The sequence below is a fragment of the Leptodactylus fuscus genome, chromosome 7 (assembly GCF_031893055.1).
Source record: "Leptodactylus fuscus isolate aLepFus1 chromosome 7, aLepFus1.hap2, whole genome shotgun sequence".
Lineage (NCBI taxonomy): Eukaryota > Metazoa > Chordata > Amphibia > Anura > Leptodactylidae > Leptodactylus > Leptodactylus fuscus.
This window is the reverse complement of record NC_134271.1, coordinates 37,032,464-37,049,498: the sequence shown is the minus strand read 5'-3', so window position 1 is coordinate 37,049,498 and position 17,035 is coordinate 37,032,464. Positions and strand designations below refer to the sequence as shown.

Below are 17,035 nucleotides of genomic sequence, written 5' to 3'. Positions count from 1 at the left end.
GTCTCCGATTATTATACTATGGGGTCTGAAACCCCCCCAGAGTATAATAATTGCTCATGGGTGTCCATAATGGGGCATAATGCTGGGTGAAGGGGCCACAACGGGACATAATGCTGGGTGAAGGGACCACTATGGGGTTTAAGACTGTGCGCAGTGGCCACTATGGGGTATAATAGTGCGCGCAGGAATGTGTGTGTGTGTGTGTGTGTGTGTGGGGGGGGGTCGGTTGGGGTCTTCGGTATCGGAGAGGGGGGGGGGGGCATGTGAAAAGTTCGCCACCATTCCTAGTCATGCCACTGATTTATACCTAATTAACAACATAGTGCAATCTCCCCCCCCCCTCCAGTGTAATTTATGGGTAGTTCAAGGACAAAAGAGTAAAACTGGTTTACAGTTACACAACTATCTATTGTAGTGCTGCAGTGATGAAAGATCCCTGTATAGTAAGCAATACTGACAATCTTACTATGAAGAAGTTTTCACCTGACCAATATTGCTGCTCAGTAAGGCTGCTTGCATACTAGAGTAACACTACAGTCTACGGGCCGTGGATTGTACATCTCCATAGACTTCTATGGAGCCTGCAAAATTCACAGCTTTGTGCACAAAGAAGTCTATGGAACTGTCAAATCCATGGCCTGGAGGCCCGTGAAAAATACTGTAGTGTGGAAGCAGCCAGTAAGGATACCAGACATGTTTTTATTTTTTTTAAAAATGCAGATTGTGAGCCCCATATATGGATCACAATGTACATTTTTTGTCCTATCAGTATGTTTTTGTAGAATGGGGAAAACACGGGGAGAACATACAAACTCCATGCAGATATTGTTCCTCGTGGGATTCGAATCCAGGACTCCAGCGCTGCAAGGCTGCAGTGCTAACCACGGAGTCACCGTGTTGCCCCGATATCAGACATCTTTTGACAGTGCATGCGTGCATGTACATGTGTGTGATGCATGTGTATGTATGTGTGTGTGCATGCACGTGTGTATGGTCCGTGTATATATATATGCGTGTGATCCATGTGTATGTATGGGTGTGTGCATGCATGTGGTCCGTGTATATGTATGCGTGTATGTGCGCATGTGATCCATGTGTTTCTGCATGCACAGAGCAAGTGTCAATGCGTGCGGTAGTTGTGTGTGAGTATGCATGTGCTCTGTTCGTCCGTGTGTGTAGTGTACATCCATCTGAGTGTGATTGCATGTATATTTGGTCCGTGTGTATGTGGTATTTATGGGGTGGTGTTTGTGTTGTGTGTGTCTAGAGTGCTCTTGTGTTTGTGTGTTTTGTTGTGGCCTTTGTGTGGTGTTGTGCTTGTGGGTTGGTGTATGTGTGATGTTTATATTGTGTTTGTGAAATGTTTGTGTGTGGTGCTGCGGCCCCTTTAGCAGCGACTCTTTGGCGCCGTCACTATAATCCATCCCTGTCAGTCACATCTGTTGTTTTCCCCTCAGCACTTTCACATTTCCAATATATATATATATATATATATATATATATATGGGCTAAATTTAGGTGCCCCAATCTCATGTCGGAGGGACGCTAGCGAGATGCAACGTGTGCAGTATTCTGCTCCTGTGGGTGAAGAGGGGGCGTGCCAAATTTCACCCAAATTGGGCGAGAACTGTGGATTTGTATAGCGCAGACTTCTACGGATTTTAAGTTTTATATAAGGACCAAGATCTGATGAAGGGGTGGAGCATCCTGTGAAACTCCTAAACCCCGAAACACGTCATCTTAAATATCTTTGTTTCCAACTATCATTTTTGTCCCGAGTGAGCGCGTGATACTGTTATTTATTGGTATATCCAATACTCACCTGTTGCTATAACATAAATAATAATAGATGTTAAAAAATGTAAATTTTAGATGCACATTCAAAGCATAACTCCCCGGGTGGGGAGAAGGTAGAGCACACAACCTTAAGAGTGGGCAGTACATACACATTATACTATGTGGCAGTCAGATACATTACTGTTGTTGTACAGGTGTACTTTCACCTATGTATAGAGGCTATGTCTGAAATTAAAAGGCAGTAAATTCATGTACGCAGTTTTAGATGTCGTGGGGGGCCACAAATGATTATCCTGATGTCTCACTGTTCAAGAGTTATGTTAAGTATCCCTCGATCGGAAAAAATGCAAGCCCAACCTAAATTATTGTATACGATTAGAGGTATTATGTGGTTATATAAATTTTCTTTACAGCGCATAGCTGGGAGGGGAACATGAACAGCTGCAGGGAGCGAAGAATGATTCTTCATTCTACTGTGACTTCAAATAACCCCAGAGGCGGTTACCATGAACTTCTGTTATCATTATTCATCACACTTACCATTTAACCCCAAACTGATGACTATTTTACTATTTTAAGTATTGAAACCATACAGTAAGATTATATTCATTATTTCATGAACATATGCAAATTACCTCATTTTATGCTTCATTATAGAGGATGGATTTGTTTCTTCACTCCAGGGTAAAGAGCCACAGAGCCATTTCAGCATGCAATACCCTAAAGATTCCAAGTCACTGCGGCGAGTTGGTCCTTCAAAACAAAACAGCAGTATTAAATATTAATCTGTAAAGTGATGATCACTAGAATATGTCATCAGCTGTTTATGACTTGTGGGGTTCTGACACTTGAGAATCATTTAATGATTTTCCCTGTGCAGCATAAGAGCACAACCCTATTAAGTGAATAGGACCAGCTGCAGAACTCTATCGCAGAACCTTCATTTTTAGGATTAGGGGAACGTTATAAACATTCATAAAGGAGTGGTATACCCTAAAGATATGCTAAAAATGTATGTGATGGAAACATGCCAACTATCCTGAATATGCTGGGTCTGTTCTGAATTTTCAAAATAAATCCAAGTAAATTTAGGTTGTTTTAGATACGCTCTGCTCCAAAGGGGAAGAGTTTTTGCAACCCTGAAACGAAAAGTGTGAGGTTTCACTCAGTGTGGGACTAGTCCCATGCTTTCATGCTCTGATTTTGCCAACTGAAAAGAAAAATTAAACCACAAAGAAAAAATTGTAAAAAGATTACTTTGAGAATTTTACATAGCAATTCTATGGTAGTGTGATGACAGCCTTCATGGCTTCTGTTTATAACTACGGTATTATAGCAATGATGCTGTAATGATCTGTCATCTGACAGATCCAAACAATCACGAACAGACCACTACTTTATAATGGGGTCCGTTCTTTACTATTCTTTCTTTCAAAAGTAATGGAAATACTGACATGACTGAACCATAGTGTAAACAGAGCCTATGCCTTACTATTTTTTCTAACATAAGTTATTTTTAAAGCGTACCTCCAGTTAAAAACAACTTGCACAAATGAATTATATGCATTAATACAAGAACTTTGTAATTTATAATTGCAGAAATAAGTTTTCTTCTCCACTTTTTAGGCAGTTACGTTCTACATATTAGTCTATGAAGAGTTGTAGGGTGGGTTGAAGAGGCTGCTAGATGTTGAAATAATTGCCACTTTTACACTCTGCTATTCTATGTGCATTTACCACTGCTGGATTGTAGGTAAGAGGCTACCAGTGCACAAAATTATGTAATAAAGAAATGAACTAGCAGCCAGCAGCCTTCTACTCCACCCCTCCATAGGGCTCTATGTGTGGGGCTGAATATGCAGATTAATCTTATGTAAACAAGCATTCAGACTGAAGCTAAGGAGAGGGAATACAGCTTAAATAGGTTGTTGACGATTTTCAGGACTCAGGAAAGATACCAATAACAACCGCTACATCTGACTTGATCGTGGATCTAATGTGGTTGCACAGGACAAACCCAGACTGCATGGGTTCAATTGCATCCAGAGTTCACAAAAAAAGTATGTCCAGCAACCTTTATATAAAATATAACTTTTACTTAGTCAATGAATAAAAATGAAACATCTTACATGCTCCAGAAACAAGAAAAAAAAAAGAGGAAGAAAAACACAGCTTACGCGTTTCAGGACATGTTGTAAAAGTTATATTTTATATAAAGGTTGCTGGACATACTTTTTTTTGTGAACTCTGAATTCAGGAAAGAGGCCAGGGAAGGTGAAAATAAATAAATAAATAAAAATAAATAAATAAATCATACTCCCCTGTCCATGGTGTTCCAGTGTCTACCGCCACTATCTGATCCAGCGCTCTCTGTGTGAGATCTTTTTTGACAAAGGCACAGAACGCGCTGAACTTGAAAGTGGAGCATTGAGAACAGGATAATTAGAGATGAGCGAACACTGTTCGGATCAGCCGATGAAATGAATTCCAAATGAATGGAAGCACCTGTGACGCTGACTTTGCCGGCGGCCGGTGTCACAGGTGCTTGCATTAATTTCTATGGGTGCGTGCTGTTCGGATTGGCTGATCCGAACAGTATTCGCTCATCTCTGATTTTTGCTGCTTTTCACCCTCCCCAGCCTCCCCAAGTCTTGAAATTTGTGGACAACCCTTTGAATAAGTCATGAAGGAAGCAGATCATTCACCTAACATTATGACTAACAACTTTCTAATGTTACCTGCTTTTAGACTGGCTTGTTTTTGTAGTTTAGTATAACTACAGTATTCTAATAGAAAGACATTTCTAAATGCCGATTAATCGATATAAATGAGACACATTTATAAGCCACAATATCATGCTACATAATAAAACATTGGAAACAAGCAAAACACACATACAACAATAAAAAAATATATACCAGTGCCGTTGTGAACATCCAGGCTAATGTAATCAGCTGTGCCTTCATGGGGATCTCTGCTGCCATTCCTGTATGCTACATGTATTCCACCAGGACAATAGCGAAATGCATTATAGTATCCTACAAGATAGACCTAGGACAGAATAAATAATTTATTGCTTCAGTATTTCGCCTCCATAACATAGATGTTTCCTTATATATAACAAAACGATGAAAGAAACAGATGCTATTGGCTTCAGGTACAAAACATGAGCATAGTGGTGTCTCTAAAAATCTAAATAGATTACAGTGGATAACATAAAAAAAAAAAAAGTCTGTGGCAGGAGTTGGCTAGAGAGCCATAGCGCATGCGCCACGCGGCTTGGAGTTTATAGTTATCAGTAACTCATTGAAGTATTGGACTTGTGTCTGAAAATGATGCTGGCTCTTAAACCTTTTTAAAGGGTGGGGTACTATTTACTATTTAACACTAGGACAATATGGTATATGCTGAAAATATTGAGGTGCACAGAAATTTATACAACTGATAATTAAATCTATTGTATACATCTTGTTAAATAAAATACAGTTAATGCATTAACTAAACATATGAGCTACACAGATATCATACAGTGGTTAATTGGATACTAAAATAGGGATAAACATGCTATAGCACAGTTCTTAATATATCATACATATATCATAAATGCACATCAAAAATTGGTATGAATAAAAAATCTATGCAATATAATTTTTATATATAAAATTTATAATAATTTTTTTATATCATATGACATATTACAATAATTAACGATCCATGTGTTTCTGCGTGCGCAGAGCAAGTGTCCATGTGTGCGGTAGTTGTGTGCGAGTACACATGTGCTCTGTTCGTCCATGTGCGAAGTGTGCATCCATCTGAGTGTGTTTGCATGCGTGTGTGGTCTCTGCGTGCGTGTGTGGTGTACATGTGGTATTTGTGGGGTGGTGTTTATGTTGTGTGTGTCTACAGTGGTCTGGGGTTTGAGTGGTGTGTTGTGGCATTTGTGTTGTGTTGTGCTTGTGGGTTGTTGTATGTGTCCTGTCTGTGTGATGTTTATATGGTGTTTGTGAAATGCTTGTGTGTTGTGTGTGGTGGTATGGCCCCTTTAGCAGCGACTCTTTGGCGCCGTCGCTATAATCCATCCCTGTCAGTCACAACTGTTGTTTTCCTCTCAGCGCTTTCACATTTCCCCATTATATGCATAGGGCCTAAATTTAGGGGCCCCAATCTCATGACGGTGGTAGGCTAGCGAGATGTAACGTGTGCAGTATTCTGCTCCTATGGGGCCACACGGTGGCTCAGTGGTTAGCACTGCAGCCTTGCAGCGCTGGAGTCCTGGTGTTCAAATCCCGCCATGGGCAAAAAACCATCTGCAAGGAGTTTGTATGTTCTCCCCGTGTTTGCATGGATTTCCATCCCACATTCCAAAAAAAGACATACTGATAGGGAAAAATGTACATTGTGAGCCCTATGTGGGGCTCACAATCTCCATTAAAAAAAAAAAAAAAAAGTATTCTGCTCCTGTGGGTGGAGAGGGAGCGTGCCAAATTTCATCCAAATCGAGCGAGAACTGTGGATTTTGTATAGAGTGGGCTACTACTGATTTTGAGTTTTATTATATATAGATAGATAGATTCACAAGTATTACAGTATTAGGGGGGACATAAGACAGCAACCCTAGACCCTTATCTCGCCGCAGGGGGTGCCGGGGATCCCGGCAATATCGCAGAACCCTTTGGTTGCCTCGATTATGTTTGATCGTGGCAATCAAGGTTTAACCCCCATCGGGGATGAGTCAGATACAGCTAACACCTGCTCCATTACATCAGCACTGACAGCGAAAACCTTCCCTGACTGCCCGACGTAATTTTACTATAGGGCAGTCAGGAAGAACCTGTCAGTGCCGACATAATTTTACTATGGACCAGTCGTTAAGCAGTTAAAATGAAAACCAGTTAATAAAAAAAAATATATAAGAATATAAAAAAATTAACGTTACTGTCCCTTTAACAGCAATCCCTATTACTTTAGTAGAGGAACTTTAGAATGAACACCTGATATCATACAAAGGAAAAATTGTAATGACTATTGTGCATTGTGTAAAATATTACCGTTATTTTTGCTAAACAAATGCTTGTACTATACAGAGTGAAGTTTTAATGTATAATACACTTTATGACAGCAGAAAGAGGTTGTGTGCTTTACTTCCATAAAAATAAGTGATAGGCCTGGCTATACATAGGTAACATATTCCTACAGAGTACCTATAGTTAAAAAGTAGATTAAATAAGCCAAAAAAATATAGAATGAGATTTCTTACCTCATGATTATCAAAATTTACATAAATATTTTCAGTTGTTATATCACCATGTGCATACTCATTTTCATGAATATATTCAAGTACATCAATCTGCAGAAATATAAATGGAGCAACTGAATTTGAGTATTTTTATAGTTTTATAGAGTTTTTTTTAAATAAAAAACAACAGTGATTTGCGGGTGATATATAATAATAGCTTCAAAAAAACACTGTGATATTAAAGGGGTTGTCTAGGATAAAGTGAGAATGAACCCCTAAACTAAACTCCCTCCCCCCGCCTAACTTCTAATTTACTTCAATAAAAAAAATATCTATAATTATCAATATCCCTGGAGCGGTCATGTGAGACTTTCTGATAATACGGTGACGTTCTGGTCACTGCTTCTGAAACGGAACACCGATACTCTCCCCCCTCCCCTATCAATACTTACTAAGCCTTTCTGTGTCTGGGGAATAGCATCTCCCTCTCTTCTAGTAGTAGGTGGGAAATAGATTAACTAGGGAGACAGCGGGATTGTGGGAGGGCCTAGTAATGGGCGGGAACGCTAGGCTTAGTGAGACAAGGAGAGTGGGAGTGGATAGTAATGGGCAGGATTGCTAGCTATAGTGATGAGGGGATATCGTCACTCCATAGGGAGAGACCACCATATAAGTGTGTGGAGTGTTATTAAGCCATGAGCGCTCCACTGCAAAGGAACATGGGAAGAATATGCAAATCTGACTTCCATGATGTAATTAGGATGCCAGTGCCTCAAGTATGCACACCAATAGAGGGCGCTGACTGGAAAGTGCAAGTCTATCTTCCACAGTGGCGGATCCAGGCTTTGCAGGGCCCTGGGCAATTGACTTTTGCAGGGCCCTAGTTACCGGGGGGAATACCCCCCAGGGCAAAGGGGGGGTCTGGGGGTCCTCCCCCATGATTTTTTGAAAAAATTAGCCCTAGAAATGCGTTTTTGAGGCTTTTTTTTACCCCCACCCCACTGTATTATATGCACCTCAGTACTCCCCCCCCCACACACACTGTATTACAGTCCTATGAAAAAGTTTGGGCACCCCTATTAATCTTAATCATTTTTTGTTCTAAATATTTTGGTGTTTGCAACAGCCATTTCAGTTTGATATATCTAATAACTGATGGACACAGTAATATTTCAGGATTGAAATGAGGTTTATTGTACTAACAGAAAATGCGCAATATGCATTAAACCAAAATTTGACCGGTGCAAAAGTATGGGCACCCTTATCATTTTATTGATTTGAATTCCCCTAACTACTTTTTACTGACTTACTGAAGCACAAAATTGGTTTTGTAACCTCAGTGAGCTTTGAACTTCATAGCCAGATGTATCCAATCATAAGAAAAGGTATTTAAGGTGGCCAATTGCAAGTTGATCTCCTATTTGAATCTCCTCTGAAGAGTGGCATCATGGGCTACTCAAAACAACTCTCAAATGATCTGAAAACAAAGATTGTTCAACATAGTTGTTCAGGGGAAGGATACAAAAAGTTGTCTCAGAGATTGAACCTGTCAGTTTCCACTGTGAGGAACATAGTAAGGAAATGGAAGACCACAGGGACAGTTCTTGTTAAGCCCAGAAGTGGCAGGCCAAGAAAAATATCAGAAAGGCAGAGAAGAAGAATGGTGAGAACAGTCAAGGACAATCCACAGACCACCTCCAAAGAGCTGCAGCATCATCTTTCTGCAGATGGTGTCACTGTGCATCGGTCAACTATACAGCGCACTTTGCACAAATAGAAGCTGTATGGGAGAGTGATGAGAAAGAAGCCGTTTCTGCACGTACGCCACAAATAGAGTTGCCTAAGGTATGAAAAAGCACATTTGGACAAGGCAGCTTCATTTTGGAAACAAAAATTGAGTTGTTTGGTTATAAAAAAAGGCATTATGCATGGCGTCCAAAAAGAAACAGCATTCCAAGAAAAACACATGCTACCCACTGTAAAATTTGGTGGAGGTTCCATCATGCTTTGGGGCTGTGTGGCCAATGCCGGCATCGGGAATCTTGTTAAAGTTGAGAGTCGCATGGATTCCACTCAGTATCAGCAGATTCTTGAGAATAATGTTCAAGAATCAGTGACGAAGTTGAAGTTACGCCGGGGATGGATATTTCAGCAAGACAATGATCCAAAACACCGCTCCAAATCCTCAGGCATTCATGCAGAGGAACAATTACAATGTTCTGGAATGGCCATCCCAGTCCCCAGACCTGAATATCATTGAACATCTGTGGGATGATTTGAAGCGGGCTGTCCATGCTCGGCGACCATCTAACTTAACTGAACTTGAATTGTTTGTCCAAAATACCTTTATCCAGGATCCAGGAACTGATTAAAAGCTACAGGAAGCGACTAGAGGCTGTTATCTTTGCAAAAGGAGGATCTACTAAATATTAATGTCACTTTTCTGTTGAGGTGCCCATACTTTTGCACCGGTCAAATTTTGGTTTAATGCATATTGCACATTTTCTGTTAGTACAATAAACCTCATTTCAATCCTGAAATATTACTGTGTCCATCAGTTATTAGATATATCAAACTGAAATGGCTGCTGCAAACACCAAAATATTTAGAACTAAAAATGATTAAGATTAATAGGGGTGCCCAAACTTTTTCATAGGACTGTATATACTCCTCAGTACCCCTTTACTTTATTATATGCTCCTCAGTACCCCCCACTGTATTATATACTCCTCAGTACGGTACCCCCACCCCACTGTATTATATGCACCTCAGTACCCCCCCCCACACACACACTGTATTATATACGCCTCAGTACCCCCTCACTGTATTATATACTCCTCAGTACCCCTTTACTGTATTATATACTCCTCAGTACCCCCCACTGTATTATATACTCCAGTCCTCAGTACAACAAACACATCATACTGTCATACACTGACTTACCCATGTGATGAGCCACAGGCCACAGCCGAGCGTTCTCCTCCTTCAGACTGCACTGCAGGACTGGAGCGATGATGTCATTGAGCCTGCGTCGGCCTGGCTACACTGACAGCTTTCAGTTCTATGTCTGTGCATAGAACTGAAAGCACAGCAGCGATCCGCTCACTATCAGGGAATCGAATCAGATTCCCTGTTATTTAGTGAGCGATCCACAGAGTGGCATAACTAGGAATGGCGGGGCCCCGTGGCGAACTTTTGACATGGGGGCCCCCCGACACCGAAGATCTCGACCGAGTCTCTCCTACGCATTCCTGCGCGCTCTATTATGTCCCATAGTGGCCCGTACACACAGTATTATGTCCCATAGTGGCCCCTGCACACAGTATTATGTCCCACAGTGACCCCTGCACACCGTATTATACCCCATAGTGGCCCCTGCACACCGTATTATGTCCCTTAGAGGCCCCTGCACACACTATTACACCCCATAGTGGCCCCTGCACACAGTATTACGTCCCACAGTGACCCCTGCACACCGTATTATACCCCATAGTGGCCCCTGCACACCATATTATACCCCATAGTGGCCCCTGCACACAGTATTATGTCCCTTAGAGGCCCCTGCACACATTATTACACCCCATAGTGGCCCCTGCACACAGTATTATACCCCATAGTGGCCCCTGCACACAGTATTATGTCCCATAGTGGCCCCTGCACACAGTATTATGTCCCACAGTGGCCCCTGCACACAGTATTATGTCCCACAGTGACCCCTGCACACCGTATTATACCCCATAGTGGCCCCTGCACACCGTATTATACCCCATAGTGGCCCCTGCACACAGTATTATGTCCCTTAGAGGCCCCTGCACACACTATTACACACCATAGTGGCCCCTGCACACAGTATTATGTCCCACAGTGACCCCTGCACACCATATTATACCCCATAGTGGCCCCTGCACACAGTATTATGTCCCTTAGAGGCCCCTGCACACACTATTACACCCCATAGTGGCCCCTGCACACAGTATTATACCCCATAGTGACCCCTGCACACAGTATTATGTCCCTTAGTGGCCCCTACAGGACTAAATACTGTCACGTCACCGCTGACTGCTATACCAGGACAATTGTGGACAAAAAATCTGGTCATGTGCATTACAATTTAGTAACTCCATGTGCCTCATATTAATAGCAGTTAACCCCATCATGTCCCTCACATTAAGCCTTGTGTACCTCACATAAGAGTTACTGATATGTGAGAGACATGGAGGTAATAATAAAGTATCTTCATTACTATTACCCCCATATGTCTCACATATCAGTAACTCTTATGGTGAGGCAAACAGGGGTTAATGTGAGGGACATGATAGGGTTAACTGCTATTAATATGAGGCACATGGAGTTACTAAAACAAAAGTAATCACCCCAAATGCCTGATATTCATAAGTAACCCCAGTATGTACCTGTGGACCTGTTTTCTTTCTTCAGTTTCATTTTCCTGGATCAGCTTCTTCCTTTCTTCTTCCTCTCTTCTGGTGTGCAGGACGGCAGGAGCTCAGCAGGGATAAGCCCCGCCTTCTGGGCTCTCCTCAGCCCTCTCATTGGTGGGCAGAGGACAGGCAGAGAAAGGGAGGGGGGAGAGAGGGGGAGCGTCCTGAAGCGCTGACAGGAGCCAGACCTGCAGCTCCTGTGTGTCAGCCATTGCTGCAGCTTCGGGGCCCCCTGTTGGTGGAAAGTATTCCACCAACAGGGGGCCCCGATCATTTACTCCCCCTGTACCACCTCCCCCCTCTCTAGGTATCGCTGCGCATCAGATACTTGGAGCGGGCGGACGGTGGGCATCTGCAGGCAGCGCTGATGAGTTGACTGTCTGTCACTGTCAGTGTCTGATTCCGCGGGGCCTCGGTGCAGGGCGCTTCAGGGCCGGCTAGGGCCCGGATCTCATGAAGGCCGGCTCCAGCCTGTGCTTGGCTGAGGCCTGTCCGGCCTGTGTCGTGCCTCGTATGGCGCGGGGCCCCGGGCGGTTGCCCGGCTCGCCCGGCCCTGGATCCGCCCCTGATCTTCCATGATGTAATTAGGAAGACAGAGTCTCAGTCAAGCAAGCCTATAGAGGGCGCTCCCTTTAACATCATGTCGACCTTCTCAGAGGCCTTTGATAACGTCAAGCCAATCACTCATTGCCCAGCGTCCACACCTTCATGCTCAATAAACAAACCTTACATCGATAGACATCACCAAGGATCTCTCCATATTTTAGAGAGCCTACCACACTCTGTGAAATCAGTTAGTACCACCCATTCTCATCAAACGCTGCTAATATATAACCAGAATTATACGACAGTGGAAACTAATTGAGCTCAGGTCAGTCGCTCTTCCCCGTCCATATATTGTACAGCCAAAATCGCTGACTGTGGATAGTCACTATTCCTAACATCCACATCAACATCAACATCTAGTACTACGAGGGTCCCACCCGATTCTTAGAACCCACAATAATACATGGACCATCTGCATTGCAAAAATACGGGAAAAAGATATATATCCTGAATACATTATTCAGGATAGATATGTTTTTCCTGTATGCTTGTGATGTATTACCATGGGTTCTAAGAATCAGGTGGGTGGTGTGCCCACCATTCTACAATGATACATACCAAATCTTCCTGAGGCAATTACCACAGACTGAAGTGCCCTGGCATAGGCCTGAGGAAGATATGCAACAAGGGTGTGTGTAGTCATTTGTATATATAGGCGTTATCTTTAGGTTTGTGCTAATTTTTCTTTAGCAACCTCTTATTTTCTTTTGAGTTGAGACATTTATTGAGAGTCAGAAACAATTACCAGTTTTTCATTTACAAATTATATCAATTTTATGTAAATAATGTAAGAAATAATGTATAAAAATGGTTACATACCATCCTGTACAGAATCTGATAGACCGCTGTCTCACACAGTTGACCATTCCTTTCACTGATGATAGTCTGAAGATTTTGTCCCAGTGCAGAAAACACCAAAAATCTACAGACATCAGATTGTAAAATAGGAAGTAAAATTGTTGATGAGTTTTTTGGTAATTAATCCTTTTATTCTAAATATTATTAAATCATTGAAATGTATTTGTATTTATTTATGACCCCTACTTGTATATTAAACTTGATTCACAATCACGTTTTGAACAGCAGAATACTGACTCTGACTACTACTACTATACTATACTACTAGTAGGAGTAGGAGTAGGATAGGAAGGATAGGACTAGTAGGATATATATATATATATATATATATATATATATATATATATATATATATATATATACACATATACAGTGCCTACAAGTAGTATTCAACCCCCTGCCGATTTAGCAGGTTTGATAAGATGCAAATAAGTTAGAGCCTTCAAACTTCAAACAAGAGCAGGATTTATTAACAGATGCATAAATCTTACAAACCAAAAAGTTATGTTGCTCAGTTACATTTTAATAAATTTTAAACATAAAAGTGTGGGTCAATTATTATTCAACCCCTAGGTTTAATATTTTGTGGAATAACCCTTGTTTGCAATTACAGCTAATAATCATCTTTTATAAGACCTGATCAGGCCGGCACAGGTCTCTGGAGTTATCTTGGCCCACTCCTCCATGCAGATCTTCTCCAAGTTATCTAGGTTCTTTGGGTGTCTCATGTGGACTTTAATCTTGAGCTCCTTCCACAAGTTTTCAATTGGGTTAAGGTCAGGAGACTGACTAGGCCACTGCAACACCTTGATTTTTTCCCTCTTGAACCAGGCCTTGGTTTTCTTGGCTGTGTGCTTTGGGTCGCTGTCTTGTTGGAAGATGAAATGACGACCCATCTTAAGATCCTTGATGGAGGAGCGGAGGTTCTTGGCCAAAATCTCCAGGTAGGCCGTGCTATCCATCTTCCCATGGATGCGGACCAGATGGCCAGGCCCCTTGGCTGAGAAGCAGCCCCACAGCATGATGCTGCCACCACCATGCTTGACTGTAGGGATGGTATTCTTGGGGTCGTATGCAGTGCCATCCAGTCTCCAAACGTCACGTGTGTGGTTGGCACCAAAGATCTCGATCTTGGTGTCATCAGACCAGAGAACCTTGAACCAGTCTGTCTCAGAGTCCTCCAAGTGATCATGAGCAAACTGTAGACGAGCCTTGACATGACGCTTTGAAAGTAAAGGTACCTTACGGGCTCGTCTGGAACGGAGACCATTGCGGTGGAGTACGTTACTTATGGTATTGACTGAAACCAATGTCCCCACTGCCATGAGATCTTCCCGGAGCTCCTTCCTTGTTGTCCTTGGGTTAGCCTTGACTCTTCGGACAAGCCTGGCCTCGGCACGGGAGGAAACTTTCAAAGGCTGTCCAGGCCGTGGAAGGCTAACAGTAGTTCCATAAGCCTTCCACTTCCGGATGATGCTCCCAACAGTGGAGACAGGTAGGCCTAACTCCTTGGAAAGGGTTTTGTACCCCTTGCCAGCCTTGTGACCCTCCACGATCTTGTCTCTGATGGCCTTGGAATGGTCCTTTGTCTTTCCCATGTTGACCATGTATGAGGGCTGTTCACAAGTTTGGGGAGGGTCTTAAATAGTCAGAAAAGGCTGGAAAAAGAGATAATTAATCCAAACATGTGAAGCTCATTGTTCTTCGTGCCTGAACTACTTCTTAATACTTTAGGGGAACCAAACAGAATTCTGGTGGTTTGAGGGGTTGAATAATAAATGACCCTCTGAATAAACTTTTCACAATTTTTTAAAAAAATAAACAAAGAAATAACATTCTTTTTTGCTGCAGTGCATTTCACACTTCCAGGCTGATCTACAGTCCAAATGTCACAATGCCAAGTTAATTCAGAATGTGTAAACCTGCTAAATCTGCAGGGGGTTGATTACTACTTGTAGGCACTATATATATATATATATATATATATATATATATATATATATATATATATATATATATATATATATATATATACACACACACACACACACATACACACACGCACGCATATATACACACACAGTCTACACCTTGAGCTATTATTTTAAATGTATCTTGTATGTGAATGTAAGATTGAACATGAGTTTTAGGTGCATAAATGTGTTTTAGTGCATTTTTTCAAAAAACTATTTGTGTTTGTTACAAAGTTACATGAAGGTGAATGTGGCTATTGATAACCTACTGAGACACATATAATCTTCAGGGTGTCTACTTTCAAAAAATATATAGCGTTTAGGGGTGCACTTGCTTTCCACGATGTGTAATACTTATATTTTATAGGAAGATACTTTTTTAAAATTTCAGCTTAAAAGCAGATATTTGTTCCTTCCAGTTCTGGTGATTTTCCAAAGACATGTTAACGCAGGTGTAGGCCTTAGTGACAGTAATGAATTCAGCACATGTTGAACTCTTATTTTTAGGAGGTTTGATGCATATAATTTTTTGTTTGGTTTCCACTTTTAGCAACTAATATACATTTATTTGCATTTTTTTATTATAAGACATTCACTTTTAATCAAAATTGCATGAAGGTGCCTGTTCGCATACAGTACCATGTGGCATTATGACAATTCTGCAGGTGTCTACTTTAAGAAAATATATAGGTATGGGGACCCCCCCCCCCAGCATTATCTCTTAACGTTGGAATTTAGGTTTTATATGTCAAAAACTGGGAAAACTGTTCTGGCTACTGGAGGTGCCAAATTTCCAGAGACCCCTGGCAGTGAAAGGGTTAAAGGAAACCTTCAACTGCCACTCTTTGCCAACTTTTTTTTGGCAAATTTATCATTATCACAACTTTTCATAAATGAATACTACATGTGAAACTTTTTATAATATCTCCTTAAGAAATAAGCTCCTTTCTTTACTTTTTCAGGCTGAGTTAATTTTTACACAAAAGTCTATGGCATAGGAAAGTGGAAGCTATTGGAATGATACACAAGTAACTGTACTGTAGCTGCTAAACTCTGCTACATTGTGAGTGAGGGCTTTTCTGACAATGGTGTATCTTCAAGATAAGAATCAATAACTGAGCAGAAAGAGGTAAGAAATTGTAAGAAATTAACAGTTTCTTCCCCTCATGTATATCTGTGTATGAGGTGGATAGAGACTGACTCTTTATAGACAACAGTCTGATTGAAGATAAAGAGGAAGTAGAGAAGGGAACCTATTGCTTTAATAAAAGATATCACAAAGTTTCTTATATTCAAATGTTTGATTCATTCATTCATTCCAAAGTTGTATAACTGGAGATACGCTCCACTAATAATTTTTTTTTAAAATGCACCACTGTAAAAAGCTAGGCTCCTTATCGTTGTGGAGTCTCTGGTTTGGTTGGTATACTTTTCGGAGAATACCTAAATTAAAAACTTTCTCCAATGGAACTCTGCCTAAAAGAAGCTGAAGGCTGATACCCTCCGCGGGTCCTCCACTTTGCCAGTATGGTAGATAGCTGATATGTACACGAAACATATTACATTAAGTTTATTATCTCTGCATACACTATTTATGGATAAAGAAAATGAAAAGATACAAATGTTATAAAGGGGGTGTCCACCAGGGATATTTACTTTGCAGAACTGACAAAATTGGATCAAAATTATGTTATGCTGATGCTTACCCGCTAGTCTCCATTTTCCTTGACATATAAAAAATGTCCCCTCAGGCAGGTCACCATTAGATTATTAAGATAAATAATGCCTTTTTTAACCCTTTCTGCCCCTTTTCTTAAATTTATCTGTCTGAAAACCCCTTTAAAATTAATATCATCTTATGTTTAATTAATTTGAGTTTGTTTTGAGTTTCTGAAACACTATAATTTTCTATTGTTGCTTGTTTCTATAAAATGCACAGGAAAAATAAGCTGCTTATTACCTGTAACAATCATGAATTCCAAAACCAATACAAGTTGGAATACCCAGTGTAGGACAACCATGGCGCTTTTTCCAGTTATCAACTGAGAGGGAAAAAAAACCAGGCATATTAACAGATTTAAATGTTAAGAAAGAACCTAAATTAATCAGAAATTAAAGGGGTTTTC

The 17,035-nt window shown here is 41.1% G+C and overlaps 1 protein-coding gene across 2 annotated transcripts in view; it reads right to left on the bottom strand.

Moving 5' to 3' along the window:
• VRK3 (VRK serine/threonine kinase 3) overlaps positions 1-17,035 on the bottom strand; it is a 51,083-nt gene that overhangs the window by 10,641 nt on the left and 23,407 nt on the right. For both annotated transcript variants that reach the window (XM_075281808.1, XM_075281809.1), the window contains 5 exons: positions 16,870-16,951; positions 12,898-13,000; positions 7,055-7,144; positions 4,716-4,848; positions 2,433-2,550 (listed from right to left, as the gene is read on the bottom strand). In XM_075281808.1, the coding sequence (XP_075137909.1) occupies positions 2,433-2,550; positions 4,716-4,848; positions 7,055-7,144; positions 12,898-13,000; positions 16,870-16,951 (526 nt within the window). The remainder of the gene's footprint in view (positions 1-2,432; positions 2,551-4,715; positions 4,849-7,054; positions 7,145-12,897; positions 13,001-16,869; positions 16,952-17,035) is intronic.